Below are 23298 nucleotides of genomic sequence, written 5' to 3'. Positions count from 1 at the left end.
TTCCTCAGCAAGAGGATTAAGCAGACAAACAGCTAATTAGTTTATTCTGTTTTAAGTCTTTTCATTAATAACAAAAGGAATTTTTCTTTAAGACGTTGATTCAGCATTAGTGGGACATGCTTGATATACCTTTTTATAGCTAAGCAATTGACCAAAAGTCTCTTGAAATTACTGGATTAATTGCTTGTGTAAACTGATACTCTTCTGAGACTTTAGAGCTCAGTGTTGGCTTATTTTACCCCACTGGTATACGTGAAAGAGGCAGCTGTTAGGGTCCTTTCAGTGTTTCTCTCAGGGTGCACGTAGTGGTACCTCTGTGTATTCAGGAGAAGGTAAGCTATACAGATGTAGATGAAACTGGTTCTGTACTTCTGGAAGAAAGCATTCTTTTTGGAAAATGCTGATTTGTGTTTTTTTCTTAAGAGTAAAGACTTACTATCAATACAAATTAGATCAGGCCTGAGTGGCTGAATAACTCATGCTCTGCAAAATCAGAAGTGTTACGTGCAAGTTATGAATCGGGAATTAGGTGTAGCAGAAGGAGGCAAATAAGGGCAGGATACTGCAGTTTGAGTAACTGCTAAATAGATTCAGCTGCATCACTTGGCAGAATTTCCTCATAGACAGTATGTAAGTTATTTTTGGATATAAGAAGTGAATATTTTATTAGTGCAAATTTGCTATACCCGCCCAAGTTTCTGACAAGTTGAAACCTGGACTAATTAGTAAAACTTTACAGGGGAATCAAAGGAATGCTAACTTTTGGCAATAGAGAAAGTCTCTGTTGTGTAGTTCTGTTTTTTTAATCCTACCTAACTTTAATGGCTGAGAATAAATTAGGCCATGAGTGTTCTGAAGAATGTGGCATACAAGTGGACTGAGTAATTGCAGTGTTCTTGTTTGGAAGGTCCTGTATTAGTGGCTGTCATTGCGATGTTAGGATAAAAAAGGAAGAACTGTGAAATTATGTTTCAGGTTTGAAATAATAGAAGTTCTGCACTAACATCTAGATTTTACTTTGTTCAGCCTGTTGTATAGAGCGTCAGGCTTTGTTTAGGAAATACTCCTTTTGCATAGCCACTTTTAATGAAAGCATGTTGATACCATGGTGTATTTTCAAAGATTTCTTCTCCCCACCCCACTAGGAGCAGTTTACTCCTACCAGCAGCCCCACCATGCCTAGCCAACACAAAATTGGATGCTCAAAAGCCACCACTCTCAAAGTTTGATAATCTTTGTTTATACAAAGTAGTATCTGCTTTTTTATCTTTCAGACTTTTAAGAGGTCTGCTGGAGGTTTGTACTTGGTTCAGAGGACAATAGATCAGTCATATAGGAACTGTTATTGTATAATTTGACTTTTTATCTGTGACTTTATATTTCTGGAGGTGCTAACTGGAATGTTACAGAAGGGACTGTTGGCTTTTGTTTTTCAAAGCTGAGCTTTACACTCTTTACAGATTAGGAGTCCCTAAAAGTGTCTTGTGGATTTTAGAATAAAGAAATCCAATAGACTCTTTTGAGAATGTTGGCTTCTAAAAGTTGGAACCGCTAGGTATGGTTGCTGATTCTTTCACAGTGCTGTTCATAACATGTTGCGTTATGAAACTGCTCCTTAAGATCCTGTGTTAATAAAATACTTTTGAAGGCAAAAGGGAATTGGAGGAAGAACCTGATCTTTAATTACAGCAAGATCATCTAAATATTTGTATGTATTTGTGTCTGTATATGTGTATACATATGCATTTACATATTGTGATGTTTCAGTCACACTGGCATATATAAAAAAGATCTGCATATATATATATATATATATATATACATACCATCTTCCAAAGTAACTTAAAATTAGGGGATTCAGACCATTTTGTGAGCTGCATGTGGCCCATGGACTATATTTTTATTGGGCAAAATTCAGTCCTTGGCTAAAAATAAGTAAATAAAAATCTGGTCCTCTCTGATTACATGCAGAACTTCCAACTATGAACTAATGTAGCTGGTGATCTGGTGACTTCTGGAGTTTGTAGAAAGTCTGACATGAAAACTTAGAAGTAGGAAGCTTCTTTTCCTTTCCTGTACGCACCTGCCACCACACTGAAACATGAGTATTAATGCCCTATTAAAGGGGCCCTCACCATTTTCTTGCTTCCTTCCCTGTGCCACATTTCTGATTCTCTCTGAGCTCCAGCAGAAGGGTTTCTGGGGAAGGAAACGGGTGATGGAAATGGAAAGGAGTTGGCCATGTAATCTGTTTTGATTGCCAAGACACTCTTTTTAAATGATGACGTTGCATGCTCATGCAAAATGGTATCTCAGTTCCAAATAATTCAGTTTTTAAGATTTTCAAAAATTCATAGGTAAGGTCAAAAATAGGAAAGATGAAAAACACTGAAATGACGCGCAGAAATAAGTTGTTCTAAAAGTTAGTGTATTTGTTTTTATTTGGTTCTGACTGGCAATATGGATGTAAACTTTAGCTTACTGCAAAAAGGTTGTGTTTTAAGCCAAATCCCTGTGTGAATTTTCAAATAAATCATTGAGTTTATCAGTGAAACATTAGCTTAGTGGACCCTGCAACTTGGGTATAAGGCTATAGATTATTAATTTTTTTCATTAGACCACTGATTGAAATTATATTAATGTAATTTATGAAAATAATCCTATTTCTAAATGTAAACATGTGTCAATACTGGTGGTTTTGTAAGGCATGTTGCATCACTTCTACTCATCCTTTCACAATCCTTATGCAGAAAGGTGTGAATTTCTTAGGTTTATTTTGATAGCTGGTATGCTTTTCTCTGATTGACATAAGCTTTGAATTCAAGTTCTTCCTTGTCCACAGGAGCGTATAGCTCTCAATATTATCAATAGTATCAATGAGAGATGAGAGGCAAAGTTGATTTATCCCCACCAAGGCTGCATCCGGTATCTTTACTGGGCTTCCGTTTCCTTGTGAGTTACACAAGGAAAAGCTGTACCCCAAATGTGGTTTGACTGTAGGATTTTGTTTTCCTTGGAACATTTCAACTGTTCTGCTAGTATTGAATTCAAAGCAGATACATGGGCATTATTGTAAGAATAGTAAAGGATTCACTAAAGTATTAGGTCTTGTTGTTGAGAATATATACTTAAACACACTTTTGAAGTGTTTAATGAGGAAGTTGACCTAAATCACAAGGATGCTGTTAAAAAAAGCATTATCGTTATTTCAGCTGTCTGTTGTACAATAGGTTAGGCCCCAAACTTGTAATGAAAGTAAGTTGAGAACCTGTGCCTGGTCTGATGAAGTAATTGCTGCAGTATTTACAGAATTTCATTCCTACATCTCAATTAAGATTCATGAATAACTGGTAATTTAGACAGTTTGCTTGAACCAACTTGCCTTTTTTTTGGGGGGGGGGGGATTTGTCATATCTGTTTAATGCTAATGTGTGTGTTTCACTCCAAGCCATTTTTAATGTACTTCATATGTACAAGTTCCATTTTAAAACTGTTTTCAATTATGTATAACTTTGTCAGACTTCACAAGCTGGGTTGAGTTTTTTCATGTCACTTGTTTGTTGTAAGGTAAAACTTTTCAAAAATGTTTAGTCCTTCCCAAGAACAAGGGCCCAAGAAAAAAAAAAGTTTTGATAATGTTGAAACAAATTCTGGCATTCAACTTGTGTGCTGAATGACTCCAGGATGCTGAGGAAACAGGTTTGCTATTTACCTAATGTAAAGATAAATAGGTGCAGCAAAAAAAGGATGTGCACAATGGGTGAAATTCAGGTAGGACAGACAGCTGTAATTCTGGCACTTCTTAGCTTTGGAGTGATTAACTTTTTAACTTGAATGGTTATTTTGTGCAGTATTTAATATGAATTTACTGATGTGTGCCTGGTATTTAACCATCATAAGATAACATGATAAGCTTAACAGCCCCTGCCTCCCCAAACTAGTAGAGGTTCTGCATGTGGTTGAGTTGTAACTGTTTCCAAAGAGTCCTTTGAAGTATTATGTCTGTTTCAGAGACAGCAAAAAATTAACCTTAATCTATAAACTGAATGTTACAGGAGCTAGTAGATTTTTGCAGTTTGTGTGTTCTCCCGTGTTGGCTAAGCTGACCTTACCACGTACAAATTTTTATGTTGGGAGTGCTTTTATGCAAGTGAGTAGCATTCTTTTTGCTTGTGTCCTCGTGAATAATTTTGATTTTATTTGTCTAACAGTTGGTTTTAGGAGACCAATTCTGATAGAGTGTATAAAAGTGGACACAGAACACTTTTGAGATGTCAGGGCTAATTTTCATTAGTTTCCTTTAAGCGCTATTTACAGAAGCAGAACATGTGAAAATTCCCATTTGTACTTTGGTCTGTACTTGAAATAGTCTTTCTTTGCACATAGTCATATTATAAATTGAATGTTTGGCTGTCTCCTGGGAATCAAAAGCATCTTGAAAACATTGCCTCGAGGTCATGGGTTCTTTGGGCTGTTAAAGTAAATAGCAGTTTAGATTTTGAAGTTTTTAATATCTGCCAAAAGATATTTTTGCTTCCAGTTCTGACAGCTAAAGACTGGTTGATCATGTTTTAGATATATGATTTATAAGGAAAAATATTTAAAGAATAAGCTCATTTAAGGAAAAATACTGAAGAATCTTAAAAGAAATGGGTATTAAAATGTCTTCTTAAGCTTATAAGACTGGCACCTGGCTCTTTAAAAAGTCACCTTGTGCTAATGAAATTAGCAAATGTGTGTCTGTACAGATTTTCTCTCAGAATAATTTCTTTCAACAGGATTAATACGATTGTTCTTGGTGATGGCAGCAGTAGCAATTTCTTTTCTCACTCTGTCTGTGTCTCTCCCTCTCTCTGCATTGCTAAAGCAAATTACAGCTCCTATTGGTGATGGGAAAGTTGGCAATAAATGTTGACCGAAGGATTGTTACCTAATTATTCATGTGAAAGCTTCATAATCAAATTATGTATTTCTACTGCAAAACAGTAGATTTACAAAAATATTGATTCTTGTATGGCCTGTGCTTTGGCACGTAGCAGCTGATCAATGTTTACTGTTTCCTCTTCAGGAATAAACTTCCATTCCTTCCAGGAAAACATGAAAATATGAGCTTTACTTTGTTTTTGCTGGTTTTTAATGGCTTCCTTTACATTTTGCAAACTCTCAGACATGGAACGTAAGAAGACTTGTCACCTTGTCAATACTTCACTACATCCTATCAGGACACATTGTATACACCAGAGAAATACAATCCAAGAAACAAATCTAATTCGTTTCATCTTTAAATTCAAGTGGCTGTAGTTCAGAAGAACTCTCAGATAAGCTGCAGTGTGTTAAGAATGAGTCTTAAATGTGGTAACCTATGGCACAGTTCATGCAAAATCACCCAGTAAATGTGGCAGTAAATGTTAGCTATTTTTGTTATTAGGTGCACAATATGAAGATGGGTTGGAGAGAAAATTTATGGAAACTGCCAAATAAAAGCCCAGATTGTGTGTTTGGTTAGTAATAAAGTTTTGGGCTTAAATGGTTGTACTGTTTTCCGTGATCATCAGTTTGTTCTGTTTTTATTTTCAAATAATGAGTTTGTATTAAATTAACAACTCTGTTGATCTGACTGAGGAGACAACTAATGGATTGACAGGAAAGCAGAGGAGACATTTGCTCTCCCCTTTAAAATCTGCAGCTAAACATTTTGCATCTTGTTATAACAAGAACATCCTCACAGATTTATCTAAATTTTTAAGTTTATGCACAGATATAATCAGTTTAAAATAACAGATATTATAACTTAAAGCTTGTGGTGTACCTCTTTATCTTGCATTTTCTTAAAGATACCTTCAGCCCTCATACTTTTATTTTTTTTAAATGCTTATGATATCCTCATCTCCAAGTGGGCTAAACACAAAGCTGCAGAAAGGCAGGGTGTGAGACCAGAGAAGTAAAACATGTACCTCTGTGTCATCCCTGGAATAGTTGAAGAGCTCTCTTAACCAGAGGAAAATCTGAGCAGCAGAACTTCACAAGCTGTTTGCACTTAGTTGTTATTATGGGACCTTAGTGGTTGCCTGAGTCTGGCCCAGAGAGAACAGATTAGGTGTGCCTTGTACATTGATGTGAACCAAGCTCTTAATCATGATAATTATTAACTTGTTGCTTTTTCTGCATGGAAGAAGAACTTCTATAATTACAATAAGTAATTACTTTTGAAAGTTACTCTGAAATATAATATACTTAAGGTGCTTCTTAAAAGCACTTTGCCATGACTCAAATATTCCTTTTCCTAAATCTAATAGCATAGTGCTTGCTCTGTAAAGTAAGTAGCTTTAAAAACAATATTGCCCCAAATTTAGTATTCTTAGAAGGTTTTATTTCTTTGTAACCTCTTAGGAAATTACCTGTTTAGACTTTTTCTATACTTTGTTAGTTTGTTCCAGATATTTGCAAAGAAAGTACACCTTCTTATATAAAGAACAGAACATAAACAAGCTTACTTTTTGTTGCCTGCCCAAACAGTAACAGGTTCTCACTTCTGTTAAGAAGTGAAAATAGGTGTTTAACTGTGCGTGTTTATAAGTACACCTCAGTTACCAATCTAATAAGGCTTTGTGCCCGCTAAATACATCCATGCCCACAAAAACATGTGAAAAGATTCAGTAACACAAGTGGTATTATTTTCAGTGCGGTATGCAATGGAAGAAAACAATTGTTATTCTTTCTGTCCAAGTGTAACCTTGCCCAGAAAAAAAGGAGGGCTTGAAGCATAGATATTCACAATAATTGGTAATCAATAAATTGAGTGTGTGTCTTTTGCTTGCATTAAAAGCTGTTTATCAAGCAGCAAATATGCAAGCCCAGCACTTTTAAATATATAAATGGAGATCCATATACTCTCAAGTAAAGCTCATAATTTCAGTGATTTTGTTGTGTTTTTTTCCCCTGCCATGGCTGTCCCAATATGTCACGACTGTTAATGAAGCAGTTTTTAAGGAGTTGTGTTTTACAATGCAGAGAGTGGAGGATGCTTTTTATACATTGGTGCGAGAGATTCGACAGTACAGAGTGAAAAAAATCAGCAAAGAAGAAAAGACTCCAGGGTGCGTGAAAGTTAAAAAATGCCTTGTAATGTAACAGGGTAAGTTTTGTAATGTAACAGGGTAAGTTTTGTAATGTAACAGGGTAGTTTTTACAAATCACTTGCCAAATGAAAATGATTGACAGTGTCTTGCAAATCAGACATTTTATGGTTAATTGATGACATAATTTAAGATATAAAACCAGTCAGATTTCAGTATAGTAGTCCTGAATAATATTCCTAGCAAACACCCAAGTACTATGGATTTGCTTTGTTTCATGGGTTTTTGACAAATAGGTTAACAGAAAGTCTTTACTGTGTATCAAGTTCTCCACCTGTGAAACGGAGACCTGGTTTTGTGTGTGAAGCAATTAAGAGGAAAAAGTTTTATTATAGGTACATTGCAGGAACCATTGAAGGTGAATACTGATTGGATCTTCAGGTTGATGAACTGAGGGGAGAGGATCATAATATTTATAGTCCTTCTCAGATGCAGAAGCAGGAGGTTCCTAATCCAGCAAAACAGTATCTGGCTAGCAGCTGGCGTACAGGATTTGTTAATTCTTAGGCCCTTCCTTATGCCATACCATTTTTCCCTTGTTTTGCCCCAGCTTATAAAATTAATAATTTCCAGAAATACATTAGTTTTCTTTTGTCAACTATAATGCCATAAGTAATCCAGATTTGGACAAAATGGTAGGGTTTCACTTTTTTGAGAGCCTTTAAAGGGGGCGGGGGGGGGGAAGCAATAGTGAAGTAAAACTGGAGGGGGGCAGGAGGGAACCAAAAACAAACAACAAAAAAACCCACCAAAAAACCCAGTACCTGAACTCTCACAAAATTGTTTTTATCTTTATGCTCCACTCTAAGAAAAAAAGGGAGGAGGAGAGGGAAGAAGCAACTGTGATATGGAAGAAGTGCTAGTCTAAATCACTTCCAGTGCTTTTTAACAAACTATCAGAATAGCTCCTTGCATATATTACTATCCCATTAATTCTTTACCTCTTACTGCACCGCTGCAGAGAGTGGGTTGTTACTCCTTATATGCTTGCTCAACAGGAGGATGACCTGGAATTTCCTGTTGTGTAAAAGAAAAACTGTTTGCTTTTCAAGGTGTTTTTTTTAGTCTTCAGAAGAAGAAGTAGTGGCATTTGACTTGTATCCTAAAGAGACTGTCACAACTGTAGGAATACTCCCTTCAATAAGGGAGTTTTATTCCTCTTTCCGAGGGGGGGGGGGGGGGAGAAATGTTATTTCATGTCAGTTTTTACTAGATCTGCTCAGGCTTATATTCCCAGTTTTTAAGTGATGAATGACTGTGCTGAGATAATTCTTTACATGTTTGCTTAAAAAAGATACACTTTTGTGATACTGTTTGTATCAAAGGCTTCCTTTGCAGGAAACTGGAAACTTTAGTTATGGAAGCTCCCCAGTCTTCCATCCAAATATCGTAATAAAATTGATGCCATCAAAATACCTTGTTTTATTCTTTCCATGTTATCAAAACCAACTGACAGCAGCTTGGCAAGATTACTTTTGATGAGAGCAATATGAATTACATTGCTTAAGCCTCCTTCCTGTAGCCTTCTGAAAACCAACTTTGCCACTTCTTGCTGTCTTACTAATGTAGCCATACCTCAAAGTAGAATTTCTTGTATACTGGGGTTTTAAAGATCCTGAATTCTGTCTGCTTTTCCTTTCTGTGGACTTCCTTGGGAGAAGGAGAACAGGATGGTGGGAATTGTGGTTTTCATTATTTTTTCAGTGGAAGCATCTTTTCAGATTTTAAGATTCTTTTTGATAGCTCAGCGAGCATATGCTTTCTTTGTACCAGTTTCCTACTTTGTTTCTGCCCATGTCCAAGAGAAGTAGGTTTTTGGGTTTCTGTGTGGTTCCCCCCCACCCTTGGTAGGGGAAATCTCTTTTGTCAACAGTGGGTATTGCTGGGTTTTTGGTTTTGGTGTGGTCCCCCCCCCGCCATACCCTATTGGCAAATAGTCTTGGATATAAGACTAGAACTTCAAGAGTGTCTGCTCAGGGGAGGAAACATTTGTCTTTATACTCAAGTGAATTCTACATAGTATTGATAGTCATTTCAGCAACTTTCTATTTAGGAGGTTAAGCTGGAAAAAGTGTATTCCAAAACTATTGTGGTATAGCTGTAGTTCGGTAGTGGAATAAGAAATCTGGCATTTAAAACAGTCAGGCTTGTATTATTTTCCATGCAGTAAGATGATATGTATTATTTCAGTCTGCATAGTAGATAGCTAAGGAGAGCAGCACCTAAGGATGTGAGTCTTTCAGCTGGAATTTGAGACTTCAAAAATATTCATTATAGCAGTTTGCAATGATAGACAGTATTTATTTTCTTTTTTTTGCCTGTGGATAATCAAATTGGATAGTTCAGAGTGTTTTGCTACCTCTTGAAATGTTCAGTTTATCTTCTTGCTGCTTATGGGATGCCTTCTTAGTTATATTAATCTTGTACAAGGTAACTGAAAACTTTGACTACCCAGATTACCATTAACTGCTAATGCTTTCCAAGAGGTTCATTCCTTTGGCTGTTAACACAGTAAGGCAGAAAGTACATAACATCTTTTGCTCTGTTTATAATTTCCAATTAGCAAGAAGAAATTTCTAAAACTCAGTATAAAACCCTCAAAAGATCTCTTTCTTGAAAGCATTAAAGTTTTTACATAAAAAGCATACTATAACAAAATTTCTTTAGGACTTAAATTAGACATCTAGGTAATGTAATTCAGATTGAGCTGGGTTAATAGTAAAAAGTTTGAATTACAAAAGTTATAGATTTGAATTAAATTCCTAGATTCTTGATTAAAACTGTAATTTAATGATTTTTCCATAGTACTACAGAGGCGTACAAATAATTTCTTTCTCGTGACTGATACATGTATGTATATATGTATTATATAATTAAAAAAATTTTAAAATTTTTTTTCTGCAATTTAGAACTTGTTTAAGGGTCTATTTTTGGGGCTGGGGTATTAAGGAATTCCCAGTTCCTTATAAATTTAGGGTTTCTTATTGATAGCCAGCTAGTTGCCAAGTTTGATGCATGCTTGTAACCATGCAACCACATATCCAGACGTCTATATGGTCATGGGACCATGTGGTGCTCCAAAGAAAAGTTGTAGCCAGGAGCAGGCTGTTGCTGTGGGAACAGTTCTGATTTTTCTGTTCCCTTTGCTTTTTGTATTTGCCCTTTGGAAAAACAAGTGCCAGGAGCAAGCTCTGTCAGTGCACCTTTATTGAGGCAGTGTGGTATAGTTCTGAGCATGCACAGTGAATTTTGAGTTTTTAATCCTGAGCCTGGATTTAAAGCACTCATTCAGTACATCTTAAGCTTTCCAAAAAGCTTGCACATAACTCCATTGTTACAGGGAGGAAGGTCAGCTGCATGCGGTCCTTTCTTACTGAAAGAAGTAACTAGAAGGGTTGACCGCATTTGATCTTACAGTATTGATGCCTTCAGGGACCTTCTGTAAACAGAGTATCTACTACTTGCATTTAAAATTTAATCCACAGACTGAAAAGTGAAAGACTGCAGTTCATCTTTAGTTCTCCAGTTCTAATTCATCTTTAGTTCTCCAGTTCTAATTCACAAATATTCTAAATGTAGTTTTGTATGTCATGCTATATTCATTACCTGAATTTAAGAGGAATTGTGGCAGGACCAAACTACTAAATACATAATTAATAATTTTAAAGGCTTGATCTACAAAGGTGTAAATGCAAGGACGGAAGCTAAGTCAGTTCCTTAGTATTTTGCCACATGTGCTGTATTTAAAAGATCATCACCTTACTAGGTAGAATAAAGATTTCAGCCTTAATTGTGGATTCATGTGTTTAAAGGCCCATAATAGCCTCTGGATATTACTTTGTACAAGTTTTTTTTTCTCAGTATTTATTTTAAAACCAGTTTAATGAGGAAGGGTTGCTTGTTTGAAGACTTAAATTGCGATTTTTGTTTAGCCTGTCTCATTTGAAGACACGGCTGAAAGCCAACGACTGTCCTTGTAATGATTATTTTTCTAACACATTAATGAGTGTGAAATACTCAAAGGTAGTTTTGTAAGGAAATGTGAACAGTCTTGTAGAAGAATATTGTGCAGAGGTTTTTCTTAAACCATTCTTGTGTTCCAAGAATGAAACTATTCTTCTGTCTGTTGTGATTGATTCTTAATGCTTTCCTCCTAGCTGGCTGTCAAGATGAGAACTGCAGTAGATGCACTTTGAACTGTCACTACTTCTAGATAATTTCCCTACATGAACATTGCTAAACATTCACTTTGTGCATTAATGTTGAAATTATAAGGAAAATACACTAGCTCTCTGTAAAATAATACCAAGCATTTGCCAGCAGATCAATACCTGGCTCCGAGCCTGGTGTCACCAGCAGAATTTTGGGGTTTTTGATCATAGGTTGGTCTACATGACATCAGGCCTGCTGGTGACAGATGGGGTACACCTGTCTCAAAGGGGGAAAAGGATCTTTGCACAGGAGTTGGCAGGGCTCATTGAAAGAGCTTTAAACTAGATTTGAAGAGGGAAAGGAATAAAACAAGGCTTGCTAGAGATAAGCCTGAGGGTGGCACACCAATGTTTGAGGGACAGTGTGCTAGCAAGGTCCTTTGATCTCCCGTCTCAGTGGAGGTAGGGGATGGAGATCCATGCAGCAGCAAAGACGCAAGGGTTATGGATGTGTTAGAAACCACAGAAGCGCCTGAGAATGGTCACATAGGAATTAGGGCTTCTGCATCCAAAAAGGTAGCAGGATCAATAGCCCAACTGAACTGCATCTACACCAATGCATGCAGCATGGGCAACAAACAGGAGGAGCTGGAAGCCCTTGTGCAGCAGGAAAACTATGATATAGTTGCTATCATGGAAACATGGTGGCATGACTCACACAACTGGAGTGCTGCAATGGATGGCTATAAACTCTTCAGAGGGGATAGGCAAGGAAGGTGGTGGGGTAGCCCTGCATGTTAGGGAGTATTTTAATTGTCTAGAGCTTAATGATGGTGACAATAGGGTTGAGTGTTTATGGGTAAGAATCAGGGGGAAGGACAACAAGGCAGCTATCATGGTGGGAGTCTGTTATAGACCACCCAAGCAGGATGAAGAGGCAGATGAAATATTCTATAAGCAGCTGGGAGAAGTCTCACAATCGCTAGCCCTTGTTCTTGTGGGGGACTTAACTTACCAGATGTGTGCTGGAAATACAGTACAGCAGAGAGGAAACAGTCTAGGAGGTTCCTGGAGTGTGTGGAAGACAACTTCCTGACACAGCTGGTGAGCGAGCCAACTAGGGAAGGCACCCTGCTAGACCTGTTGTTTGTGAACAGAGAAGGACTTGTGGGTGATGTGATGGTTGGAGGCCGTCTTGGGCATAGTGATCACAAAATGATAGAGTTTTTGGTCCTTGGAGAAGTAAGGAGGGGGGTCAGCAGAACTGCTACCTTGGACTTCCGGAGGGCAGACTTTGGCCTGTTTAGGAGACTGGTTGACAAGAGTCCCTTGGGAAGCAGTCCTGAAGGGTAGAGAAGTCCAGGAAGGCTGGGCATTCTTCAAGAAGGAAATCCTAAAGATGCAGGAACAGGCCCTCCCCATGCACCAAAAGACTAGCTGGCGCAGAAGACGACTGGCCTGGCTAAACTGAGAGCTTTGGCTGGAACTCAGGAAAAAAAGGAGAGTTTGTGACCTTTGGAGGAAGGGGCAGGCCACTCAGGAGGACTACAAGGAGGTCATGAGGTTATGCAGGGAGAAAATCAGAAGGGCCAAAGCTCAACTAGAACTTAATCTGGCTACTGCCATAAAAGACAATAAAAAATGTTTCTATAAATGCACCAGCAACAAAAGGAGGGCTAAGGAGAATCTCCATCCTTTATTAGACACGGGGGGAAACATAGTGACAAAGGATGAGGAATGGGCTGAGGTACTCAATGCTGCCTTTGGCTCAGTCTTTAATAGTAAGACCAGTTGTTCTCCAGGTACCCAGGCCCCTGAGCTGGAAGACAGGCAACAGAATGAAGCCCCCATAATCCAGGGGGAAATGGTTAGCGACCTGCTACACGACTTAGACACACACAAGTCTATGGAGCCAGATGGGATCCACCGAAGGGCACTGAGGGAGCTGGCAGAAGTGCTCACCAAGGCACTTTCAATCCTTTACCAGCAGTCCTGGCTAACCGGGGAGGTCCCAGTTGACTGGGGGTTAGCAAATGTGGTGCCCATCTACAAGAAGGGCCAGAAGGAGGATCCGGGGAGCTACAGGCCTGTCAGTCTGACCTCAGTACCAGGGAAGCTGATGGAGCAGATCATCTTGAGTGCCATCACGCGGCACGTACAGGACAACCAGGTGATCAGGCCCAGCCAGCATGGGCTTATGAAAGGCAGGTCCTGCTTGACTAACCTGATCTCCTTCTATGACAAGGTGACCCGCTTAGTGGATGAGGGAAAGGCTGTGGGTGCTGTCTGCCTGGACTTCAGTAAAGCCTTTGGCACCCTTTCCCACAGCATTCTCCTGGAGAAACTGGCTGCTCATGGCTTGGACGGGTGTACGCTTCGCTGGGTAAAAACCTGGCTGGATGGCCAAGCCCAAAGAGCTGTGGTGAACAGAGTTAAATCCAGTTGGCGGCCGGTCACAAGTGGTGTTCCCCAGGGCTCAGTATTGGGGCCAGTTCTGTTTAATATCTTTATCAATGATCGGGATGAGAGGATGGAGTGCACCCTCAGTAAGTTTGCAGAGGACACCAAGTTGTGTGGGAGTGTTGATCTGCTTGAGGGGAGGAAGGCTCTGCAGAGGGACCTGGACAGGCTGGATCGATGGGCCGAGGCCAGTTGCATGAGGTTCAACAAGGCCAAGTGTCGTGTCCTGCACTTGGGCCACAGCAACCCCATGCAATGCTACAGGCTTGGGGAAGAGTGGCTGGAAAGCTGCCTGGTGGAAAAGGACCTGGTGGTATTGGTAGACAGCTGGCTGAGTATGAGCCAGCAGTGTGCCCAGGTGGCCAAGAAGGCCAATGGCATCCTGGCTTGTATCAGAAATAGTGTGGCCAGCAGGACTAGGGAAGTGATCGTGCCCCTGTACTCGGCACTGGTGAGGCCGCACCTCAAATACTGTGTTCAGTTTTGGGCCCCCCACTACAAGAGAGACATTGAGGGGCTGGAGCGTGTCCAGAGAAGGGCAACGAAGCTGGTGAAGGGTCTGGAGCAGAAGTCTTATGAGGAGCAGCTGGGGGAGCTGGGGTTGTTTAGCCTGGAGAAAAGGAGGCTGAGGGGAGACCTTCTTGCTCTCTACAGCTACCTGAAAGGAGGTTGTAGAGAGGTGGGGGTCGGTCTCTTCTCCCAGGTAACAAGTGATAGGACGAGAGGAAATGGCCTCAAGTTGCGCCAGGGGAGGTTTAGATTGGATATTAGGAAAAATTTCTTCACTGAAAGGGTTGTCAAGCATTGGAACAGGCTGCCCAGGGAAGTGGTTGAGTCACCATCCCTGGAGGTATTTAAAAGACATGTAGATGTGGCGCTTAGGGACATGGTTTAGTGGTGGACTTGATAGTGCTAGGTTAACGGTTGGACTTGATGATCTTACAGATCTTTTCCAACCTGAACTATTCTATGATTCTAATTCTCAAAAGATTCATGGGGGACATGACCTTTTCCAGAACCAAGGCTACTCTTCCATTAGGCATGCTACATCAATTTTATATTGATCAATAATATTTCGAAATGTAGAATAAGTTATTTGCAAGTGTATTTTGTATATTACAAGACCTTGCAAAAGTGTGCTATTAGTATTGGGAGGTAGGCTGCCAGGGGCTTTGATCGAACATCAGTTATTTGTAAACGTTTTATGAACTTGAATGTGAAGGTTTTAAATAAATTTAGGCTATAGTAGGAGCATTGCTTTATAAGTAAAGCTATTTAACACCTCACTGCTGTTTGGACTTTCCATACTAAGTTTCATCACCATTTGGTGTTTGAAACAGTAATGAATTGGGTGATTTTTGGCTTTTTGTTGTTGTGCTTTTTTCAGAGTTCACTTTCAGTTCTTTTACTGAAGTAGGCATACAGGAGTAAATAGGCTGTTAATTTTTATTGGCAGCTTGAAGGCAAACTGTAGCTAACCAGAGGTAGGAAGCTGCCTGCCAGTTGTAGGGCTAAATTTCTAGACCCAGTTCTAGAAATTGGGTGGTGCAGTTGGCTGCTGTGATACGTTAACATTAGACAACTATTTCTGATCTACTTAAAAGGTAATATAAGGAGTAAGGCAGTGAAGAATCAAGATCATTTTTTATCTTAATGGTTTTATAACTGTTAGTACTCAAACTATTCAATGCAAAGGCTGACTGAGAAGATAGGTACTTGACTGGAATTTGGAGCAACCTGAAAGCTAGGCAATAGAATAAACTGTTTCATGTAAATAGTTTGTTACAGAGTATACCGTATAACATTGCACTTGATAATGGTTCGTATCAGGCTTTTAGATATGCTGGTCTCTTTTGACCAGGGTTAATATTTCTCAGCTATAATTACCCCCCCAAAAATGAAAAACTACTCAACGTGAAGAAACACTAGCTTTTGTGTCTGTAGCTTAACTATTGGAGTCGTGGAGATTTTAAGTGACTGTATGTGATACAGCACCATAGATAATGTGTTCCATGTGTCTTTATATAATTTCAATAGAATGATTTATCAAATAATCTATCACTGGAACATGGGATTGATTTGATTGACTTGCATATGTAAAGATTTAAAACTGTGGTGTGATTACTATATCAGTGTGCCTGAGAAATGACCTGAATATGTAGAATAATCATAACTCTCTCTTTTGGTATTGAATTCTTGCTACAAATATTTGAATTTACTTTTTAAAGCTGTGTATAGATTATTAAGGCACAAAGCTAACTAATGCTTCAGAACTTTATTCTGTACTAATAATGTACATACTTATAATCTAAACATGTGGTACCAATACTTTTCTAGTTTGAGGTGTGCCCTCTTCAAGATGGAGGAGGGGGCAGTACACTAAATTACTTTCCTTACCACATTAGTAATGGAATTGGACCTATGGGGTATCTGTGGTCAACCCCTGAGCAGTACGTCACCTGCAGGCTGCTGCTGTAAGCCTGGTTTGGGGAACAGCTGAGAAAGAGGGTAAGCAGGTGCTAGCTGTTTTTGGCGTCAAAACAGTTCATTCAGGTTGTTGCCTCAGTGCTGCTCAGAAATCAGGAGAGGAACAGCCTGTAGCCAGGAATAGCTGTGCAAATGATGGCAGCCCACTCCCCAAAGCTGCTCTCCTGCAGGCCCCTCTGCCCATGCACAGTAATGCAGTCAGACACGTTCCTCTTGCACGACAGGAGACAACTGTAGTTCCCCTTTCATCTGAATATGTTTTTCCCAGCATGCCCCTTCCCAAGAAACAGGAATGCTTGAGAGAACTGTTGCCCCGGCAATTCCTCTAACCCACAGTCTACTCAAGGGGACATTAGAAAAGCCTCAGCAAGGAGAAGACAGTGTAACCTCTCCTGGCAGGCAGCAAAACAGACTGCTGATTGAACACACTTCACCTGATCAGGTCAGATGAAAACAGGCTGTACCTAAGCAGGCATGTAAGTCTGTTAATGTGATCTTAATGTGTGCATGTATGTATCTTTTCAGGGTGTTGATGATGCCTTCTATACATTAGTTCGAGAAATCAGAAAACACAAAGAGAAGATGAGCAAAGATGGTAAAAAGAAGAAAAAGAAGACAAAGACAAAGTGTATAATTATGTAAATACAATTTATCCTTATTCTTAAGAAGTACTTAAGTAATTTTTGTACATTACACTAAATTATTAGCATTTGTTTTAGCATTACTTTACTTTCTGCTTCATGATCCTGTTAGCTTTACCTGAATGCTTGTTTTAAATGACAGTGGAAACTTCATTCCTCTTAAAGTGCCAGTATTCTTCGACTGTTGGTTCTTGAACTAGCAATGCCTGTGAAAAAAAAACAAACAAAAAACAAACAAAAAAACCACACACACAAACCTGAGAACTGTCTTAGGACTCTTTGGTGCATGCATGGTTGCTAACTTCCTAATTTTCTTACTGATTATGAAATTCTGTTCTGTGTGCAAACCAAACAATGAAATGATGCTCTACACATTCTAACATCCCCTTTCATTTTTTTGTTTTTAAATCTGGTTGGGAGAAAGGACTAGTTAGCAAAAGAGACTTTCATTTCAGCCTTTCTTTTATTTTAGACTGACTGCAATATAGAGAGACCAGAAGCCTTTATAGTCTTCCTGTAGATTTTGCTTCTAGGCATCTAGTCTTGTAGCATTTCAGATCAACTTTAATGAATGTAAAGATAAAACTTTCACAAAAAAATTTTTCACCGCAATTTGTCACGGTCACTCCTTAAATACTCTATTTTTTCTATAAAAAAAGAAAAATTAAAAAAAGACAACAATGCACATCTGGCAATGGAAAAAGTAAAAGTTCTAATTAGGTTGATTTGCTATTGTTAATGCATTGCTTTAAGACTTTCACTAACTTTTTGTGTCTGAAGACCAAGGTGAAATCCTAGCTCTCCTGACCCCCAGTGGCAAATCTGTAAGTAGCTTTGTTCAGTAGGTACAGGATTTCACCCTTAGTGTCTCTAGGAAATACTAGAAAGCCTTAACAGATAAGTTGATTCAAATTCTTAGGTTAATTCATACATGAATCCAGAATTTACCATAAGAATTAAATGAAATGAATCCTAAATTATATAGCAAAGTGAAACCATTCTTTTTTCCCCAAGAGTGGCATTAAATATTTCCAGATGCCCATTTTGTGCAAAATAGGGGAGGAATTTTAAATTCTAGTGACATCAGATGAGTGAATGAATGAGTTGAATTTAGCTGCTTCATGCAAATAATTTGGAAATCCACTATGCCATAAAAATGGTGTGGAATTTGCACAAACTGTCAGCATAGAACATGGTTTCCAGAGTCAGTGTTGTTTGTGTGATGTTCGTGAAGTACTAGTTTTGTTGCACAGATTAAATGGTTGGTGAGTGGCATTCCAGTGTCTAGACTGTCATGAAGCTAGACCAAGATTTTAATGTTGTCTTTCTCTGTGATTAAGTTCCCTTGTGATTTTTTTTCCCCCCCCTTCCCCTTTTTTTTCTGATTGGAATTGATGCAGAATTTTTGCAGAAGCTTTCATTTTTGGTACTGCAGTAATCTAGTTATTCTGCACTAAAGTAAGAGCCAGTAATTCCAGTGTTGCCAGTTCCTGTTGTCTTACTGTAAATGTTGCATTGTTTGATTATTTCATGAGGGCCTGAGTTCCTGAAGGTACACTTCTTCATAGTACCTAACTCAGCTGTAGAGTAAAATTTGAAAATGTGATTCTGGTGTACCCAAAAAAATAAAACACAAGACATTGAAGTAGGATAGTTCAGGACACTGAAAAGTTTGGAACAAGGAATAGCAGCATTGCCCTAACCTAAGGTATACCTAAACAATGATGTGGAAATTTTACACAGTACAATTTTCATATACCTGTGTAACTTGGACCATTGATGTCAAAGGTGCAACTGCATGAGAAAAGTATTCTTTTGCTTCTACGAAAAAAAAAACCCACAGTGACTCTCGTAGGTGGAGAGCTGCAAAGCTAGCAGGGATGTATACTGCCTGGATTGCTGCATGTTCTTTAATTTCAATGTGGCTGAGAGAAATAATGCCTTTCCCTGCCTGCACCCCCCTTCCCTACCCTCCACCAAAACCGAGACCCCCTCCCCTCCTTTCAGCTTTGATGTGAAATATACTTTAGATTATGAAATATTCTGAAAAAACAGTAATAGGAGAACCTAACATTATATCATAAAGACCAATAAGGAATAAGAACAAATTCTTAATGTTGCAAAACATTTTATAGCTTCCAAGGTTAAAACATTTTGGAGACAGTTAGTTATTTGCACATTTTAGACACTTGATTATATATGAAGAATGTAGCAAAAGTGGATAGTATACCTTGAGCAAATGGAAGTAATCTTAAGATTACTTGAAGATTTTTGGTAACTGAGTCACACTGCATGTAAAATTAGGGCTGGTCTAAAATTCTTATGTTAACTAAAAACTGTTAGGAGAAATTTTAGTTGAAATGTCCTAATCAAATGTGGATTTATATAGCTCTAATATAAAGCTATATATAAAATAGGTTTGGTTTTTTTCAGTAAATGTGATCTGTAGCTACCAATCTAATTAAATTCGTACAAAATCTATTTACATTAGCCCTTATTTACTTTAAAAAAAAAATACACATCCTTGCCACTGTTGTGCAGTTTTGTCTTGATATTTGTTGAGATTTGGTGAAGCATGTTGGATTGCAGCTTGCACAAGTTGATCTTATAATTATTCTGTCTTTCCCTATTTGAAATGCTTTCAAAGAACATACCTGGATGCTGTCTGTTCTGATAGCAACTACTAAATGAACATGTGAATCACTTACTGCGTTAATACATTAAATTGCCATGTGTCAGGGAGTAACACCTTCTTACAGTAGCTTTATGTAACTGGTAAACAACTTTATCATTGGTTTTCTCAAAACTAAAATTTAATTCTTTTGACCAGTCTCATTGCCCTAAAATTTTTGCTAACTTGAAGTTTCACTGTGTAGATTTTGTTACAGTAACAGGATCTCTGTAATGGGTAAATACTGACACACAATCTTCTGCTCTTGTCTCTACTATGAAGCAATACAATTATTACCTTCAAAGACCATCAAACTGTAAAGAAATCATTTTGTCTCAAGTTTACATAAAGCTACATAGATGGTAAATCCTTCCTAACATTTCTTTATTCCACTGTCTTGTGTTTTCATGTTGAAAATACTTCTGCTTTTTCCTCTTGAGTGCCAACTTCTTACTAGAATGACTTCTTAATGTAATATGTTTACCTGGAATGTATTTTAACTATTTTTGTATAGTGTAAACTGAAACATGCACATTTTGTACATTGTGCTTTATTTGATGTGGAACATATGCAGTGTGATCCAGTTTTTCCATCATTTGGTTGCGTGACCTAGGAATGTTGGTCATACCAGACATTAAGTTAAAAAAAAAAAAAGAAAAAAAAAGACCGTTTGTTTTAAAATTTTTAATGTTTTTAGGAGTATGTGCTGTGAGGTGATCTGGAATTTGTCATTTTTTTGTCAAACTGTACTGCTCCTATTTATTGTAATGTAATAAAAAATAGTTATTGTGAGTTTCTGTCCCAGTTTGCTTTTTCTCTCCAAGAATTTCAGTGTCTCGTCTCTGTAACGGAGTATCCCATGAATTGAATGTGTTGGGCAGTTGTTCTCGGTTTATTTCTTGCACTTCTCATTGCCTGTCACAAAGCTGTTGTCTTTGCCCGCTGGCGTTCCCTTCCTCTGAGAGGGGGTGCCGCTGTGCTTTGACAAAATGCTTTATCGTACCGATCCATCTCCTCTGGTCCGTGCTGCTTTTGCGTTCCATGCTCTGCGATGAGCAGAGCCTCACTTCAGCTGAGGTTGCACTTCTCGTTCGCTGCTGCATGCTGCTTGGCCTGTACCATCTTCAGTCATGCCCCAGAGACCTTGTTTTCATTAGTCTAACAGCAGACTTCACATGAATTAGTCTACAAGTTTAAAATACTCTGAATAGCTATTGTGTTCATTCCCAGGTGCACATTTGTTTTCTTCTATCAAATGCCTTCCATAAACTTACAGAAAATATGGAAGACATTCTCTAGCACTGATCGTGTCCTGTGGGGGTGGGGGGGAAGTGCGAACAGTAACTTTATACTGTTCTATAAACTTACACTTTGGCCCTTTGTTACCATGTCCGGATAATCTTTTACCAGTTATTGAGAAGGGTAGTTAAATTTTGTATATAGAGGTATTCCTTCAGAATAGGTTTAACTGCAACATACTGTAGTGGAGTTCAGTTGACGCGGAAGGAGTTGGTGCTAGAAACTGAAGCATGTACATTTCGTCTCAAGGTAGCGTACTGTCTAATCTGCCATAATTTTCTGATTCTGTTCTGAAATTTATGCATGTAAAGACTTGCTATTGCCAACAGTTCTACTGCAGTGATTACTTACCTATACTTCAAAGATTATTTACGTTCGATCTCCAGTGTCATTTAGTTTTTTGAAACAAACAAACCAACAACCAACCAACCCTAGTATGTGCAGAGTATCAGTTCTGGCACAAGTTTGTGCTAGTTAAGCCAAGGTCTACAGAGTTAGCCATGGAGCAAACATTTACGCTCAAACTTCTCTTCCAGGGGAAAAGGATCAAGTTCTATATTCCTGCTACAGCAGTTACACAACATCAGAAATTGTAGCAGGAACTGTCTTCAGGGTCTTAAGTGCTTAAACCGCTATTCAAATTCACCCCTTTCCTGACCCTGTAGTCGTCTTTCTAACACAGTAAGACAGCGCCTCCGCCAGCCTGCCAACGTGACTGGCACGTTAAGCAGATGTAGTCAAAGTCTTTAAGGACTTACTTTACTTTTAAGAAGGTGTGCGTTTACAGTGGAAATTAATCATTAAATGCAGAAGACTTTCAAAACCAGATTAATCTTCTAGGTAACAAGAGAAGTGTAGTGTCTTGAATCAGCACTCAAACACACAGCTATTGGGTAAATATAAGAGCAGCTCTATGTTCAATATGCGTAATGAAGTGAAACAGAATGGAATCATTACACTACTTCCTGCAAAATTGTTTTCATACATGAAGTTTTAGTTCAAGGAGGTCAAAAGTAGTTGAGAAAAACCTATTACTCATATAATACAAATGCCAAATCCTTCATGCTACTACTTAAGGGGAAGCAAAGTCCTAATTTGTACCTTAGATGGGTTGGAAGGATTTACGTTTCATTTCTTCTGAGGTTACAGGTCTTTTATTGTTTATTTTTATGGATTTGTATCATTACATGTGAAGTCATTAGCACGGGTTACTGGTTGTCGTCACTGTAGTAGCGCTGTTTCAGAGCTCTGTATTTTCTGAGAAAGTACAAAGCCTCCAACTCTTTTATAACAAATTCTCCTCGTGCAATTAGTTGCTTAATTTTTTCAGGATCTTTCACATCTTTATTTTTTAGAAAAGCTGCTTTCAGACGGCTTCTAAAGTAGTCTGCTCCTTTGGGATACTCCCTTCCAAGGTACAGCAGCTTAAAAAAAAAAAAAATATTTTTTTTTTAACAGATTGAGTGCACAGTGAAAGGGTTTTGTCTACTTAAGGAAAGTGCTCATGGCATTTAAGACACTTACATTTTTGTATAGATTCAACACTTCACCTCTTAAAGAATTGGCCATTCTCACATTTCAGTGAACTCTTTATTCTCGTCTGAATTTTTTTTTTTTTTACCTGAAGAATAATCAGTTTGACATTAGCCTTCCATGGGAGTCAGTAAATCCCAGCCTCATCCTCCGTGGGACCTGCAGAGTTTCTAAGCAGACTCTATCTTACTGAGCCCCGTTTGCTCTAACTCCCTTATCTTCTGGTTCTACTCGCTGTCTCTTCTGCGTTTGGCTCCTTTTTGTTTCCATTTAGCTTCTCTTTTCTCTTCTCTTCTTTGTCTCTGGTCTGCTACGGAGACACTTATACCTATATACACGTCTATATATATAAATACAGTGATAAATATATATAAGTAAATAAAGCTGTAGGAATTCCTGCAACTTCTGCGTTCATAAACTTTGCTTTTTTTAAATCGTTGCATTACGATTTAAAGTGCATTTTAAGTGCATTACGAATTGAGGCCAGCGCAGACTGGCAAAACGTAATGTTAAAAAAAAATACTGCGTTAGTAACGAAGCAAACCGATTTTTATTTCTGTAACTAAAAGCAACCGGAAGCACGCCCAGCTTCCGCCGAGGGCACTCCTGCCGCCGCGGGGCCCGGCTGCCCTCCTCGATGGAGGCCCGGCGGGGCCGGGGGCCGTCCCCTCGGGCTGCCGCCTCCCCCTGCTTTGCCTACGGGGGCCGGTGCCTGTCGCCCTGCCCTATACCTCCGGCGCTCGCCCACACACGACCCCCAGACCCGACCCTCCCCGGCCGGGGCCCGCGGGGCGGGGGGAGAAGGAGAAGGTCAGTGTCTCACCAGCTCCGCGCCGTAAACCCCGCTGGCGCCGCTTTACGGCAAAGCCGTAACGGGAGACACCGCCCAACAGCCGGGGGCGGGCAGCAGCACGGCTACG

The 23298-nt window shown here is 38.9% G+C and overlaps 2 protein-coding genes across 3 annotated transcripts in view; one reads left to right on the top strand and one right to left on the bottom strand.

The window, feature by feature from the left end:
• KRAS (KRAS proto-oncogene, GTPase) overlaps positions 1-20332 on the top strand; it is a 31030-nt gene extending 10698 nt beyond the window's left edge. Inside the window, exons 5-7 of one of the 2 annotated variants that reach the window (XM_075506655.1) lie at positions 7012-7127; position 7179; positions 16760-20332. In XM_075506655.1, coding sequence (XP_075362770.1) covers positions 7012-7127; position 7179; positions 16760-16876 — 234 coding nt within the window. In that variant the 3' untranslated portion in view covers positions 16877-20332. The remainder of the gene's footprint in view (positions 1-7011; positions 7128-7178; positions 7180-16759) is intronic. The other variant, XM_075506649.1, reaches the window with a different exon arrangement.
• Positions 20333-20944: 612 nt separating this feature from the next.
• ETFRF1 (electron transfer flavoprotein regulatory factor 1) lies at positions 20945-23245 on the bottom strand. The gene is made up of 3 exons (XM_075506640.1): positions 23202-23245; positions 22370-22466; positions 20945-22269 (listed from the first exon to the last, which is right to left on the bottom strand). The coding sequence occupies exons 2-3, from the start codon at positions 22412-22414 to the stop codon at positions 22054-22056; spliced, it is 261 nt and encodes an 86-aa protein (XP_075362755.1). The 5' UTR covers positions 22415-22466; positions 23202-23245; the 3' UTR covers positions 20945-22053.
• Positions 23246-23298: the final 53 nt, after the last annotated feature.

Source organism: Mycteria americana, chromosome 1 (genome assembly GCF_035582795.1).
Source record: "Mycteria americana isolate JAX WOST 10 ecotype Jacksonville Zoo and Gardens chromosome 1, USCA_MyAme_1.0, whole genome shotgun sequence".
In the NCBI taxonomy this organism is placed as follows: domain Eukaryota; kingdom Metazoa; phylum Chordata; class Aves; order Ciconiiformes; family Ciconiidae; genus Mycteria; species Mycteria americana.
The sequence above is the reverse complement of the archived record's forward strand: the minus strand, read 5'-3'. Positions and strand labels throughout refer to the sequence as shown.

What these genes read in the sequence shown, in the direction of transcription:
- ETFRF1 (XM_075506640.1), bottom strand. Translation starts at nt 22,414, where the DNA reads ATGGCCAATTCTTTAAGAGGTGAAGTGTTGAATCTATACAAAAAT. An exon ending in TGTTGAATCTATACAAAAAT is followed by an intron (nt 22,270 to 22,369) that starts GTAAGTGTCTTA and finishes TTTTTTTTTAAG; the next exon opens with CTGCTGTACCTTGGAAGGGA.